We start from the raw sequence: 15577 nt of genomic DNA, 5'->3' as shown, positions 1-15577 counted from the left end.
AAAGACAACAAAATATAGTCTATTTGGCCGATATATATCGTCTTCCTAATAACTCTCCTACGGAATAACATATTAAGATTCCCTGCAGTCCCAATACCAGTTCCAAATCTAGTCTATATTCTATATCTGCCTTTCTTAGTCTTAGCATTTAATTTAAATAATATTCCGGAAGAGTTACAACAAAATATTATTAAAAAGTATCTGAAATGCCGTCATAGATGCACTTTTCTCAACTTTGTAATTCTCAACCTCCAATCTGCCAGCGTGTCTGGTGTTCAGGGTCTGTCTGGGGGGATTTCTTGAATTACAGCTGAAATAAATGCTCCCAAGCACGATTTCGGATGCTAAGCAGCTACTGCGACCTTCCCAATGCCTTATTCTATTCATTATTCTAGATGCATGTATTTTCTTTCAGTGATGAACGAGTGAGTAAGGAGTATGAGTAAAAACAAGACGAAACACAAGACGAAACACACGAAGAAAAACAAATAAAATGCAAATGCAGTTAAGAGACGAAGACAAACAACGGAGATGCTCGAGAGAGCGGGCAGGGTTGCCATTTTCGATTTTTATTCAAGGGTTGAAACAGAGAAAAGAGTTTAAATAAAATTATTTATAATTATTATAAGAAAAATTAATGAGATTTTCTAGAAAAAAAAAACATATTATTTTGAAAGAGTATTTTATCTTTAATCTTTAATCTTAAGATCATCATATATCTTTAAAAATCTTTACTTTTTTTAGACTTTCTTTTAAGATTTATCTTGAAATTTGTTTCATAACGACTTTTAAATCAAATTTTCATATTATTTTTTTTATGAAAACCATTCCTTATAGACCCCCAAGTATCCTCAAAAAATCGAAAAGGTAACCCCACCCTTTTGGATATATCTCTTATGTCCAACTTGTGGCTTACCTTTCCCGACGACGCCTTGTGAAGCTGTTGGAGATTGTTGGAAAGTGAAAGAAAGTGGTTTTTGGATCAGAAATTAAAGGAAAATAGGGGCCACCTTAATCCCTGGATCGAGAAAACCCCCCGAATACTCCAAAGGTTAGAAGACCACACCCTCGCCGGAGATGGGAAACCGTGTCAATGGCGTTTCTCGAACTAACTGGGCCGTGGCCGAAAAAACACTCTCGTTGCAATTCACACATGTTTCTCAATTAACAGCCTCTGAAAATGGCTTTAAACCAAGCTGAGGCACCTCTAAACGAGTTCCATTGATTAGCAGCCGAGTGCCAATGAGTCCATCAAGCGGCGACACCGCGATACCAACCCCACCCCACCCCCCCCCGCCCCAACAAAATGAGCAAAAATCCAAAACAAATACCCGCCACGGTGTATTTTGTGCATTTCTGCAGCCCAAGTGGGCGTTTCTCTCTCTCTCTCTCTCGCTTATTTTGCATTAACCCTTGTCCCCCCAACCCACTGCCACCCACTCTCTAGCCCCTCTAGCGAAAAATTGCCAATTAACCCTGGGAGTGGGTCAAGTCGGCGGGGCACGCCGTCTGGGGAACTCGAGCTGGCGGGTTAAGAGTATTAATAGGCGCTTAGGGTTAATCGCCCAGGGTATCGCCTTCCCTGCTGCAGTTTACAGTGGTGGTTCCCTAAAAGGGAATAGTACTGGGTATCATATATTTAAGGGATTAAGGGAGTCTGCCAAGAATGGTATTTTAAATTGTTGGGGAATTTTATATCCTTTCATACTGTACAGTACCATAAGGAGTACTATAAAGTGTAGTAGTACCGGCTATCATATAGCTTAGAGATTCTTTTATGTCAAAAATCTTATTTGGAATTATTGAGGGGTTTACCTTCCAAGCAACAATATAGATCGAGGATATCCTGTGTATATCGTACGTATCTATATACATATCTATGTATTCTGTATAGATATCCTGTATTCTTTTATTATAGATCTACCTTTGAATATCTAATGTGGGTTTAGGTTATAGTTTTTCCGTTATTTTGGGAGTCTAGGGGTATTTATTAAAGATTACTGGGCTTATCTTTTTCTTTTTTTAGGTGGAATTTGGTGTTTCTACCTTTGAAGAACTATTGCATTTATAGATAATATTCTTCCAATTGGCTAATATTGATATTAGCTGGGATATCATATTGGAAAATTGATATTAAAGTACCGGGTATCATATCATACAGTCTATGATTTTCTTTGTTTGTTGTTTGTTATGGCATTTATAAGGAAGTATTTGGTATGATATAGTTAAGGGATTTATTTTCGTAGAATTATTGAGGTTCTATCTTTGAAAAGCTAATGCATATTACGATGGTATTTGTCTCTATTGGGCTACTCATTACAAAGTACTAATAGGTACTATAAGTCTATAGTCATATAGTCTATAGTATATTCTTTTTTTATTTTCTAGTGGTTTATAATATTCTGCCCTACTGTCTAGGGACTTAAGGAAGAAGGGATATTAGAAGGAAGTAGATAAGGATATAGATAAGGAAGTACCGGATATCTTTTAAATTGTTTTTTGATAGTAATAGGATTTATTATTTCTTGAAAACCTGTTCAAGAAACTATATAATTTCCTCGGTAACATACCCCTGACATCCTCCCCTAATTAATCCCTTATATCCCTTTACTCAACCGACTTAAGCCACCCATCCCCTTTAGCGAGTGACCACTGTGGCTTTGGCACTTTGGCCAACAAGGTTCGTGCCACTTCTGCTTCCGCTGACGACTCTGGTTACACTTTTTTTTGTTCCACTCCGACCCGAAAAGAAAAATACCCAAAGAAACAACACCAGCAGCACCATAAGCAAAAAAAAAAAAAAAAAAAGAAAAATTACATCATAAAGTTAACAATCGGAACTCACTTAATAAGAGCGGGCGTGTCGAGGAGGTAATGGCCAGTGGGCGTAGGGCGATGGCAAGGGGTGGTGGGGGAACAAGCACAAGACTTGGAACAAGCCACCAAAGACCCCTAGACGAGCACGCAACATTAACGGGGCCAACGAGGTACGATAGAGTTTTTTTTTTTTTTTTTTTAAGTTTGTTGTTAAGCAGAGCCCACCCTTGAAATTAGTGGCAGTAGCAGGGGGATGGGTGGGGTAGTAGCGACTAAGCCCAAAACAAATCATATCGGCCCGAGTGGGGGCGCCATATCTAATCTATGATAAACCTATGCTGGAAGGGGGAAGGGGAAAGGGGGGTGGGGAGGGTGGTAGAGTCGTCATCCAAAAAAATGCGGAAAACCCATAGACGATAAAATTCTCAAAGAATATAAATTCCAATTTGGAAACTAAAGAGATATGTGGATGCTAGTGCCCAGATAGTGCCATGCATTCCCCACCGATGAGTCAGTGGAGGGACGGGGGGTGTCTAAGTGCTTTTCTGCTAAAAATTAAATCAGATGCATCACTGCGGTTGGAGAATCCATTAATGCAAAAAATATACACTTTTTTTAGGGCTTATTTTATTAAAATTACTCTCAAGTTATCGAGGTTGAGGGGCTTTATTTTGGGGAGTAACTTTAGGTAGTTTTTAAAAGGGGTTTAAGTATTAAATATAATAATATTTCTTAGCAAAAGTTCTTAAAGAACAACAATCGAATCAATATTATTATATTTTATTCTCCTATATTCCATAAATTCCTATAAGAACCTAACTCTTCTCTAAACATATGCCAATTTACTTTATTTTACACAAAATTCCCCAAAAATTAAACATTATATTATTACTTACTATATGAACCTATATTTCCTTAAAATATTCTACACAATATACACTGTACTTTATATAAAGCCCCTCAAAATGACTCGGAAGATGACAGGAATCCGGGATATAATTATTTCATAATAAAGGTTCCTCAAAAAATGACTCAAGACTCAACATTATAATATTTTATGACGAAAATTACTCCAAATACCAAACATTCTTATAGAAGCCAATCATATAACTAGCCATTGTTTTTAGAAACCTATTATGTCTTATTATATCACTGTACTTTACATAAATTCCTTAATTCCTAAATAATATATTTAGGAATATATCTTTCATCTTTCGCACTTTCTATATAAAAATGACTCAAAATATAATATAAAACTTATGGAAATAATAGTTTATAATAACAAATACTCTTTGAATATATTCTTTATATATAAAACATTGCTATACAAACCTCACTTTTCTCTCAATAATATTTTACTAAAGTACACTTTCTTTCTTAGTACAATAATAATATAATTAATTTTATAATAAACAATCCTATCCTATCTAATCCTATCCAACTTTATATCCTATACAAACTTAGCTTTTTATATAAAAGTCTCTAAATATGACTCAAAAATTAATAAAATAATACTTTATAATAATAAATCGTCTTTATACTCTATAGATCACAAGTATCTCTCAGTAATATATTACAAAAAGTATACTTTCAATATACTTCTATAAAAGTTTCTAAAAATGACTCAAAATATAACATAACTATTTAAATAATACTTTATTCATTCCCATTTAATAGTTTAATATTCAATTATAAACTGAATTTTATATTAGAAACTCTATACTTTCTATATAAAAGTCTCGAAAAATTACTCAAAATATACATAATAAAATATAAATAAATATATTTATAATAAAAATCCTATCTATATAATCTTTATATATTCCTAATCCCATAGAAACCCAACTTTTCTCTGAGCAATATATTATAAACACTAAACTTTACACACGATTTTCTAAAAATGACTCAAGACCCCGCCGATTCTTGTGGAGACCGCCGCCGAATGAATCACAAAAGATATATACTCGTATACCGCAACCATATCTGTGGGCCATAAGCATAAATTGGCAACAAAATGAACGCAATATGGAATGCGTCAAGCTGCGTTGCACTTCATTGATCAAATCGGACGCTAAAAAAATAGATATACTATATAGTACCATATAATATGCAGATATATGGCGAACGGGACGTGACGGCGATCTGGAAACACCTGCGAGTAACCGAAACGGAAATCCAAAGTCATTATACCCCCCAAGGGGGAGGGGTAGAGGGAGGGGGGGTGAACTAAAATTATGGCTCAATATATAGACTTGTCCTTCGGAATTATTTTGTTGCCTTCAATGAATGACGTGCTTTGTTTATAATTTCCAAGTGGCTGGCTGGGTCAAGAGAGAGATACCAAGAGAGAGAGCCAGAGAGAGATGCGACTGTTCTCTTTAGTCAGTTTTTACTGTAAATTCCTCTTTCTTTTTTTTTATTTTGGTGGGTGGCACGACAACTATTTCTAGCAGCTAGAGGGAGAGAGAATCAAATTGGGGACAAGTGCAGTCAAAGAGAAAGAGCCAAGAAAATTGGAGAGAGAGCGAGAGCGAGAGCAAGGGGAAGGGAGGAGGAGTGAAAAGCTGGGAGAGAGGGCTACGCCTGCGCTGAATGCCAGAGTGAGATATTAAGGGCACTCAACAAACGGCAACAATAAAAACAATAACAGAAAAGCCAACAAGAGCAAAGAAAAGAACAAGAACCGTTAGCATTAGGCGACATTCATGATAGACAGAGATAGGGAGATGGTCTCTTTTTTTTTCTACATATATATTTTTTATATTTGTTTTCTTCTTGTTTTTATTTTTGTTGTTGTTTTCAATGCAAAGTCACTGGTGATGACACCACAGTGATGGCAAAAATTAAAGGAAGGGTAAGACCATCATTCTTATTGAATGAGGGGGGATGAATCTCAATGTTCACGCCTGTGACTGTAACCACACATGTCTAGAATTGTTGGCCAGCTTTTCTGGCCTGGTCCGTCTGGCCTGGCTAGCGAAATTTCGTTATAAATAAACCATGGAATCATCGCCCCCCCAGTCGATGCCAAAAGATCGCCGGATATTGCATAAAAATTGGGTCGATCGGGTGGTGGTGGTGGTGGTACACTACTACTGGATATGTGGGAGGTGGAGCTTTGGAGCTGATCTTTACCGAATCCAAGTTGAAGAGCGAGGAGACCTTCTTGATGAAGCCGCCACCGCTGCCGCCGCCGTCGCGCTTCTTTTTCCGTGTTGTCATCTCTATCGACTTGTTGTTGTTGTTTTTTTTTTTTGTTTTCGAATCCTTTTCGCGACACTACTACTATCACTTTTTTTTTTTTTTTTTGAAAAAACCGTTTTTGAAAAATTCACCAACACACTAACGAATGCCGGCTGCCGCGTGTCCGTGTGTCTGCGTGTGTGTTAGAGGCGGCTGCTGCCGTCTTCTTCTTCTTCAAGGCGTTACTATATATTTCAGCTTTTAAGTGCCGGGTTGGGTGATTATCCAACAAATCGGTCGAGCTTTGCACTAGATAACAACAACAACAACAAAAATCACACAAAATCGAAATTTACTTGATTTTCCGCGGGCACGCGCATATGTGTGTGTGTGTGCGTACGTCGGCGATCTCTTGGCTGCTGCTCTTCTTCACTCTCCGACAGACGCTGACCAAGTGTCGCCGCAAAAACAAAAAGCCAAACACACAATTGGTAAACGAACAAATAAAAAAAAAAAAAAAGATACGTATTTAACAAAAAAAAAAAAAACTAAAACAGCGCGCGGTTGTGGGAGAATGTGAGAGAGAGAGAGAGAGAAGCAAACAGTGCGGCGGTGGTCGGCGGCGAGCACTGAATTATTTATTTATTGTTGGCAGTAAATGGCAACGATAGCTCTCTCTCGCTCTCGCTCGGCGGTTCTATTTTTTGCGTGCGCCTGTATTGGTGTTGCATGTTCTGGAGCGGCGTTTATTGTGGTTTTGTTGTTGTTGTTGTTGTTGACGTTGCATTTAGCCTAGCATGTTGCACATTTCTTGTTGCAAGGCCCGCACGCACACTCACACGCCTTTTTGTTTTGTTGGCAATATCGATCTTGTAAGACGAACGAAAGAAAAAAAAAAAACCTTTGCCTGCCTTTTTCGTTAGCGCTGGCAATGCCTCGCCGTGCAATGGAATCCGATTGACTCTTTCGCTCTCTCCCCCACTCGGTTACGCGACACTCCACTCCCGCCGCCACAATCGAAAATAGCTCTACACTCGCTCACTCACGCCTCTTGTGTATTCCTATTAGCGATTCATATTTAATTCACATTTCAAAACGCGCACAAAAAACAAGCCACAAAAACAAAAAAAGAAACGCGCTAACCGAGGAGCGAAGAACCGAAAAAACCGAAAACAACACACCCAGCTACAGTGTTGCCAGATGATTGGAGTCTATCTGGCGAGGGTCACACTGTACTCCTCTCTGGCGAAGCGGGCGGGATTGTATGAATCGGGTGGAAATGTTCAAAATATGAGAAGGGAGTGGAAAGATGTAGGGAAACATAATCTAAGCTGTATCTTCATTCTGACTTAACCAGTCTTGGAGATTTCGCAAAATAGAGAGACCGTAGGATGATCCTCAAAGTAAGCCGATAGTTTAGGGAAGAATTATGTATATATTTTAGGGAGTTATAAAAATATATAATTCTATATAACCATTTAAAGATGTATTTTAATTTTTATATTATATTTTCCTATATTATATTTTCCTATATTGTTTAAAAATTGCAGAAGAATGCCGGACCTTTGGTCACACTAGCGGGAAGAGCAAGCCAACTCACCACTTTTGCCATAAAATACTATAAATACCCGTTTTGGTTTGCGTCCAGGCTAACACATACGATCGTGCCATAAATTTAAAGCATTTTGTTTAAAATAATTAAATAAAAAATCAATACAAACCATTATCAAGCGATAAAAACAAACAAATCAAATAATAAGCGCAATATATATGCATATATTTTTCACAATAAATGTTTCATAAAATACAAAATAAAATTTTATTATTTTTTAGTAAAAATAAAAATTAAACTTAACAAATCATGCAAAAAAAAACTTAAGTTAACAAATGTAATTAAAAATAAAAATTGCATTATCGCTGCATCATGCATTGAAAAAATGCTTCCTTAAAATTAGTAGAATAGGCTCAACATTTTTTTCGACGCTTTTATGGTACAAGGCGGTCTGGAACCTGGCTAAAATACAATAAAGTACAATGGCGTCTGCAACGCACCGGAAACGGAAACAGGCGGCGCTTGGCCCACAAACTCAAGCTCACAAGGAGCCTCAAAATGAAAAGCGGAAAGTAAAGGGTTTATGTACTATATACATACAATATACATATAAAATACATATAATATATAAAGTAGGCGTGCTCCCAATTACACTGCGACTCTAAATTGGCTGCGTTTAAGTCTGAATAATTAAGGCCCTCGAGGCAGGAAGTGCATTTCAAATGCCATGCCCACCAACCACTTTTCCAACTCAAATGTCACATGAAAAATTCAATTTCAGAGCAGTTTGAGTAACAAAGGGAGCGTTTTGGAAAGGTAATTTTGTATTGGGTACTTAGGGAGTTTGTGGGCCAGCTTATAGTATTTAAAGGCTAATTTAAGATTAATCATAAAGTTAGTTAAAATAATAAAGGATTTAAATGTTAAAATCTTTCAGATTTTCATATTAGTATGATTTTTTTCTTAAAATAAAACTGGTTGGATAAGGATAATATTGATTTTGAAGATAATAAGGATAATATTGATAAAAATATACGAGTTCGGATATATTGAGTTTAAAATTTGAATAGATTTTGTTAAGATTTCAAAATCTAATATATTTAGCCAATGAATGTAAGAAAAACAATTTATGTAATTGTTTTAATTATTAAATGGACTTTCAAAGTTAAAGATTTTCCATTTAAAAAATGGATTTAAATGCTTTAATTAAAAAAATATATATAGAATATTAAAGTTATATATAATTTACATTAATTGCTATAATTGCTATAAGAAACATAAGAAAATTATTTAAAGCCACAAAAAAATCGAATTTACTTTAAAAAGTATTTAATAAAGGATTCGAATAATTTGTCTTTCTAATTAATAAACGTCTTTTTCCCAATTTGATTATTTTTCGATTGCGAACTATCAAGTATATCGATTAGCTATCGACTTTATCGATTACTCTAGATACTTTACTTAACCTATTTAAGATAATTTTCCAATATAAAGTATTTGCCCTTTTCCCCATTTCCGTTTCCCTTTCATTGCAGACTTCTTAGGATTACAAATAATAATTAAAATTGTAAAAAAATTAAAATTAACATTAAAATTAAAAGTAAAATTTAGAGCAGGCATAAAAGCATATTATGGTTAATTTTTTTTTTGCTTTTCGAGGATGAATGTCTGAATTTTCGGTTTGGAAGGTGTGTCCTTGTGTGGCTTGGTGTCTTTGAAGGATTCTTTTCAGCCGGAGCCATTGGCACAAATAATTAAATTGCAGCGACTTACGGTCTGCGACCCACTCCGCGGCTTCGAACCCTGCGACTGGGCTGGGGTCAAAGGTTGCTGGTTCTGCTGCTGCGGCGATCGGGAGCTGCGCTGCACCTGCTGCAGCTGTTGCTGCTCGGCCGGCTCCTCCTTGGCGTTTTCCGTATCTGATTCTATGCGCATCCGCTGGTTCTACGGATATACGTAAGAGGTAAACAAAAGCGTTAAAGATAGTCTAGGTAGTGCTTAATTAAATAACAATTTTATTTTAAAATAATTATAATACTTCTTAGAGCTTCTTAGAACTTATATTCATAAAAATCTTACCAACCTGTGAGAAAACGATACTTTTTAGAGAAAGTAAATTAAAGTTAAGATGCCCGGTGCTTCAAGAGTATTTGCAGGAGGGTATTTATAGAAGAGGATTATTATAGTTATTGTAGGAATATAATTGATTTTACATTTCTGTGTATATTGTATTTATATTGTTGTTCAGAAAATATATATATTGTTCAGCACCAAAGGCCAGGTTTCTCATGGCTATGATTCTTTAAGGAAAATAACTCAAGCCCTACCAAGTAATCCCGTTGTTTTTGTGTTTTATTCCCATAGAATTATAGTTAATGTATTATTTAATACACTAGTTTAAGTATTAATCCCTGGTACTTTTGGAGTATATTTCACAGTAAAGGGATTAAGTATTTAAAGTGGATTGGAACTAACAAAGCTTTTATAAGTTTTTCGAGTTTTAAAATACTTAAAACTTTTAATTACACTCAATTTTAAAATTACATACTAAAAAAAAGTTACACCACTAAGAAAGTTCTTGGTTTATATTTTGTATATTTTATATTTTGTATTTGTTATAATTGTTTATGAATTGTATTTTTGTAGAAAACCGGAACTGAATTTTATTATGTAATTCTATTTAAAAGGAAGAAAGCTGATGAGTTCTTAACTTACATATCTGTCTTCTTTATAAAACCTTCTTTCATAAATATATGATACAAATGGATTTTACTATATGTATGTACATAAAAATTTTGTACCATTCCATATCGTCTTAATTGAGTTACATACATAAGAATGTCCTTTTTCTTTTCGAAACATGTTGAGAAATATTATAATTAATATTGAGTGAAAAAGAATTTCGGTATTTATTTGAGTATTTTTAAAGTGAAGATAGCAATAATTTAAAATTCATAAATATATGCCTCTAACCTTACACCATTTGTTTGAAATTAATTTGATTTCAATTAACAATGTTTCTTTTAAAATTAGAATTGAAACCCGGATCTTTAAAAGGAGAAGATATTTGCGAGTACTAGGTACATATGTATGTTTATAATAAGGTAATCAAATCTAATAATAATAATATAAAAATAATAATAATAAGGATATAATAGGGTAATAAAGATATAAAAATAAGGCTTTTGGTTATCGTTTCATAGTATACCCTCTATAAATATATGAGTATCTATGAGTATACATACATATCTCCAACCTTAAACTTACATTGGCGCAACAGCAGGCATACCGAGAGCCGCTGCTTGATTCTTTAACTTTATCCTTTTTTTCGTCCTTTTTTTGTCGTTCACGAGATTGGTGTTGTTGCTGCTGCTGTTGTTGCTGTTGCTGCTGCTGCTGTTGTTGTTGCAACTGCTGCTGAGGTGGCGGCGCCGTCAACTGACGCCGGCGACGCCGCATGCGGACCGGCGACCGCGAGCCGACATAATTTGAGAAGCGGCGCCGCGAGTGCCGCACTATCGACACCCAGTCGATCATTTCTCACAGAATTCCGTCTTTCGATGAAAAGTTTATTTTGATTTTTTATTTATCGGTGGTTTCAAATATCCCTGCTTATGTTCTTGATTTGTTGAGTCTTTCGGTTTTCACTTTGTGCGTTTCATTTTCTTGAGTTTGTTGGTATTTTTGAATAATTGAATAAATATTATTCGTTTAGTGAACTTTGCGGCCTAAATTCGGCGGTCAAAGGAAAATAAATGGCCTGGCTAAATGCTAGAAATCAAAGGCCCATTTATAATTCAAGAAAAACAAACACAAAATAAACACAAAAATTAAATTCAAAGGCAAACATCAAACGGAAATTGTGATGTATTTTTTTTTACAGTTATGTCTTTCTTTTCTTTTTTTTTTTTGGAGAAGAGTTGCGATAGCAACAAGTTGGCATACACACACACATACACACACAGAGAGCGACAGAAAGAGAAGCGGAAATGGCGGAAAAGCTGGAACGAATGAGATTGAAATCAGCAACCTGTCATCTTTGTCTCTCTCCATCGCCATCTCCATTTCCATTTCCAGGCTCCCCCACTCTCTCGCTTTGTTTGTTTTTTTTTTTTTTTGCACAAATACAGACGCACCTCTCTCGAATGAAAATCTGTTTGCCATTTCAATTTTCGCAAGGGGTTCGGGGGAGGTACTTGCCACCCACTCAAAGCAAAATAAATAAATACAGTGGACGGCGCTACGCTTTCCGAGTTCATTTTTCCCAAAAAAAAAAAATAACGGTAAACAATAAACAATTATTGGAAAGAAGCACTCTGATTTAAACATAATACTGTGGCGGCACATTATACAGTCGACATATACTGCCCGATTCCGGTTTCAAGAAGAGTATATCCCCTCTCTTTCCATTAAACTAATATTTATGATCTCTACTGGGGCTGGTTTTGATTTATTTTGCTGACAAGGAAGCGGAAAATATGAGCAATTCAAAGGAAAAGTTTGTTTTCTTTTCAATTGGCTTTTTCCAGCAGATTTTTATTTGGACTTTGAGCTTTGAAGTTGGGGGCTATGATTTTTATGTTTTTTATAATAAAAATGTATGAGCTTTGTAAATAAAAAATAAATTAGCTTGTAATAAATTAAGTTGATAATTGAGTAGAGAACAATTAAAGCTCAAAATTTGGGAAAGTTTTTAAAAAAGGAGTTAAACATATCAAGCATATGTATGTATAATAATTCAAATAAATTGAATTTTATCATGGTATTAAGGGAAATAATAGCATTTGTCTTGATATTGAATTTTCTATATTATATGATCGGTATTAAGGGGTAATAGAATGTTCATTTATTACTGACATTCAATATTAACGCAAAAGTTTAAGAAAAAATATTTATTAAATTTAGTAAAAACTAATTTTTGTTACTTATTTATTCGTTTCCCATTAATGAAAAAAAATATATCATTATGATTTTCACAACTTAATTATGAAGGCACTAAGGCCTTTTATGGAAAAAAAGAGAAAAACAGGCTTTCTTTTCAGAGAACGCTTCTAATATTAATATGATTCTTTTTTGTTATTTTTAGTAAATAGTTTTGTAGTAGAAGCCTTCTTTTATATAAAATACTAGTATTTTTAATATGATTATTTACGATTTTTTTTTTAGAATTAAAGAAAAGGAATTGTAATATATTTTCCACCAAATATAGACATTTATAGACGAAATTTTATGGTCTGTCTTAAGTCAAGAAATTGTGGGATTTTTGAAAAATATAGAAACAGGTTCATCTTTTTGTAAAATTTTAACAAAATAAATGGTTAAGAAATTAAAAAGAAAAGGTGTTAACTTTTTGGAATAAAAGTGGGCCTTTCTTAAGAATTAAAGTACAAAAAATATACAAAACTGGCGAACTTTCATTAAAATACTTGCAATAATATAGAAAGAGAACTCCCTTTAATCTAAAAGCCTCTATAGCCTGCCACCACTATATGCTAACGTTTTCGTGTAAACTCGCTGGTTTATTGTACTGCCAGATTTGGATTTGGGATGAGACAGCAGCCAGCAGCCAGCCAAGACAGAGAGTACGTGATGCCAAGGCCCAATTGTTTACAGACTGGCAGCTCTTTGGCCAGAAGAACACATGTTCGCAGTTCCTTCGCGGATGTTCTAAATTCGTAAAGTTTTTCGAGATACTTCTGGGTATTGTATCGCGAAATTAGCAGGTGGCTTCGAGGGGGGGCGGATAGGTCGGATCGGATCTGGGGGGAAAATCCATAAGGTATTTGGTATTTGGGATTCGGGTATTTGGGTATTTGGCATGAGGGAAGGCGGCGAGCTGCCAAAATAAATAGTCTGATATATTGCCGTCGTCGCAGGTATTGTTCTTTTCTGTTGCTCTTTCGGTTTAACGATGTTTTCCAATGCCAGACGACGTTGACGGTCAGCCATGAATGAAAAACTCAATGGATCGGCAACATATATAGAGAGGAGAATATATATACTGGTTGTGTGAGAGAAAATGCCAAACAAAACTGAAAAGTTGGCAAAACATTTTACACAACTTTCAGCTGAGAAGCTGCCTTCTATCATTTTATGTTTTTGGTATAATTTCATTAATTTATGAACTCGATTATGAACTTTAGAGCAGAGTTTTTAATTAAATTGTGAGCCAACGAATAAATAGTTTTCGGAAGGCAGATGCCTGGCTGACAGCCTGCCTGCCTAGCCGAATTATAACAATTAATTAAAAGTAATGGCTCAATTAAATACTAAAATGTGTGTGTGTGCCACCTGACGGTTTTAATTTGTGAGCGATTGCTCTGCTCTGTGTGTGGCGGTGGTGGTGGTGGTGGTGGTGAGGCACGGGGCGTATACGTAATATTTGGAATACTCATCCGCCCCGTTGGCCGCCTTGTAAGTTCGGCCACCTGCCGCCTTGGCTTTTCAGTTTTTTTTTTTTTTGCTTTCTTGTTCAATGTGTACATTATGTCTTACAATTATGTAAAATGTTTGTTTTTTTGGCGCCAAACGAGATGAGTGATGGACACGCATGTGTCAGAAGAGAAATACCAACAAAAATAAAGGAAACCGGTCTAGAACTGATAAGAAAACAAGGATACACGCCAGGGCTTACACTGAGAAAATATGTAAAGACCATTCTAGTCGCTTAATAAACAAAAACAGAGTACAATTCCTTGTTTTCACTTGTAATCTTTGCTTTTTTTTTTTTTTTTGCTTTGTGCGTGCTTGTCTACAGTTAACGAGGGTTAAACAGCGTCTGGGGGGTTAAAGGTGAATCCCCACGTTCACAAAAAAAAAATACAAACAAAAAAAATAAGTCAAACACACACCCACACACACTCACGCCGGAATACACACAAACACACGCATCGTAGACAGATACGCGCCGCTATGCAAAAATTTGTGCGACTCGACGCGTCGACGGCACGACTGTTACTACCGCCGCTGCCGCTGCCTCTGCCTCTGCCTTTGCCTCTGCATCGGCCTCTGCCGCTGCCACGGCTGTTGCCGTTTCCCGCTGCCGCTGCCTCTGCCTCTGTCTTAGCCGCTGCCCTCGTCAGCACCCACACTCCACACCCACTAATGCCACCAAGCGGCATACCACACCGCACCGCACCAGACCAGACCAGACCGGGTCCGGGTCCGGGTCCCAGGCCGGGTGGATACGGCTGCGACTACGACTACAGGTCCGTTCGCCCATCCGTCAGTGATGGCGAGTCCCCAGCACACGTACACTCAGAGGCCCCAGTAATCAGGTGGAAAATGGCTAGAAAGCCAACGGACTAGATAGGTGTAGGTATAGTCCAGGAGGAGATTCTGGAACTGTACTCATCAGGTCTTGAACATACGAATCTGGTACTTAATAATAAATATTGTAAAAAAAATATAATTCATGGACTAAATGAGGCACTAAAATCAGTATATTTTCAATACAAATTAGTGTATATTCTAATATTTTAAGATATACCATGTTATCATATTATCGCCTAAATAATATATTTTTATTCATATTATTTTTTATATTATTGTATTATTCATATATTCAGAATATTTTAACAGAATAATTTTTTTTATAGCATTAAGATTTATGTTAAGGGACTGTATGCGATAGTTGCGCTACCCATAAAGCCTCATTTTTATCATTTTGTAGATATTAATTTTTTTTTACTATTTAACTTAATTAAAAGTTCTTTTTAGGCCAATTACATAAAAATATTTAATAACTTCCCTTCTGAAGACGTTTTAGGAAACGTCTTCAAATAAAAGGTGCTGTGCTCGTTTTTGGAAGTTTGGAAGATAAACTTAATCTGGACTTCACCTTACAAGCACTTATTTACAAGCACTAATTAATGAAGAAATTAAATATACTTGTATCTAAAATGGTGTATTATAATAATCCTCATGAAAATATAGAAAACTTTTAGGAAATCGAGGAATCTTCTTAACCAGAAACCAACAACTCTTAAATAAGTGTTTTCACAATTATAAAACCTAATTTTGATC

At 35.7% G+C, this 15577-nt stretch overlaps 1 protein-coding gene across 31 annotated transcripts in view; it reads right to left on the bottom strand.

Moving 5' to 3' along the window:
* The window catches only part of dlg1 (discs large 1), a 48034-nt gene that overhangs the window by 15545 nt on the left and 16912 nt on the right, over nucleotides 1-15577 (bottom strand). For 19 of the 31 annotated variants that reach the window (XM_017244035.3, XM_017244026.3, XM_017244028.3 and 16 more), the window contains one exon: nucleotides 9326-9496. In XM_017244035.3, coding sequence (XP_017099524.2) covers nucleotides 9326-9496 — 171 coding nt within the window. Of the gene's footprint in view, nucleotides 1-916; nucleotides 941-5952; nucleotides 6310-6839; nucleotides 7187-9325; nucleotides 9497-10819; nucleotides 11301-15577 lie in introns of those variants that run through there. The other 12 variants (XM_070276264.1, XM_017244037.3, XM_017244039.3 and 9 more) reach the window with 9 other exon arrangements.

This window comes from Drosophila bipectinata, chromosome XR (assembly GCF_030179905.1).
Source record: "Drosophila bipectinata strain 14024-0381.07 chromosome XR, DbipHiC1v2, whole genome shotgun sequence".
NCBI lineage: Eukaryota > Metazoa > Arthropoda > Insecta > Diptera > Drosophilidae > Drosophila > Drosophila bipectinata.
Note: the sequence above shows the minus strand (reverse complement) of the source record. Positions and strands in the feature narration are given on the sequence as shown.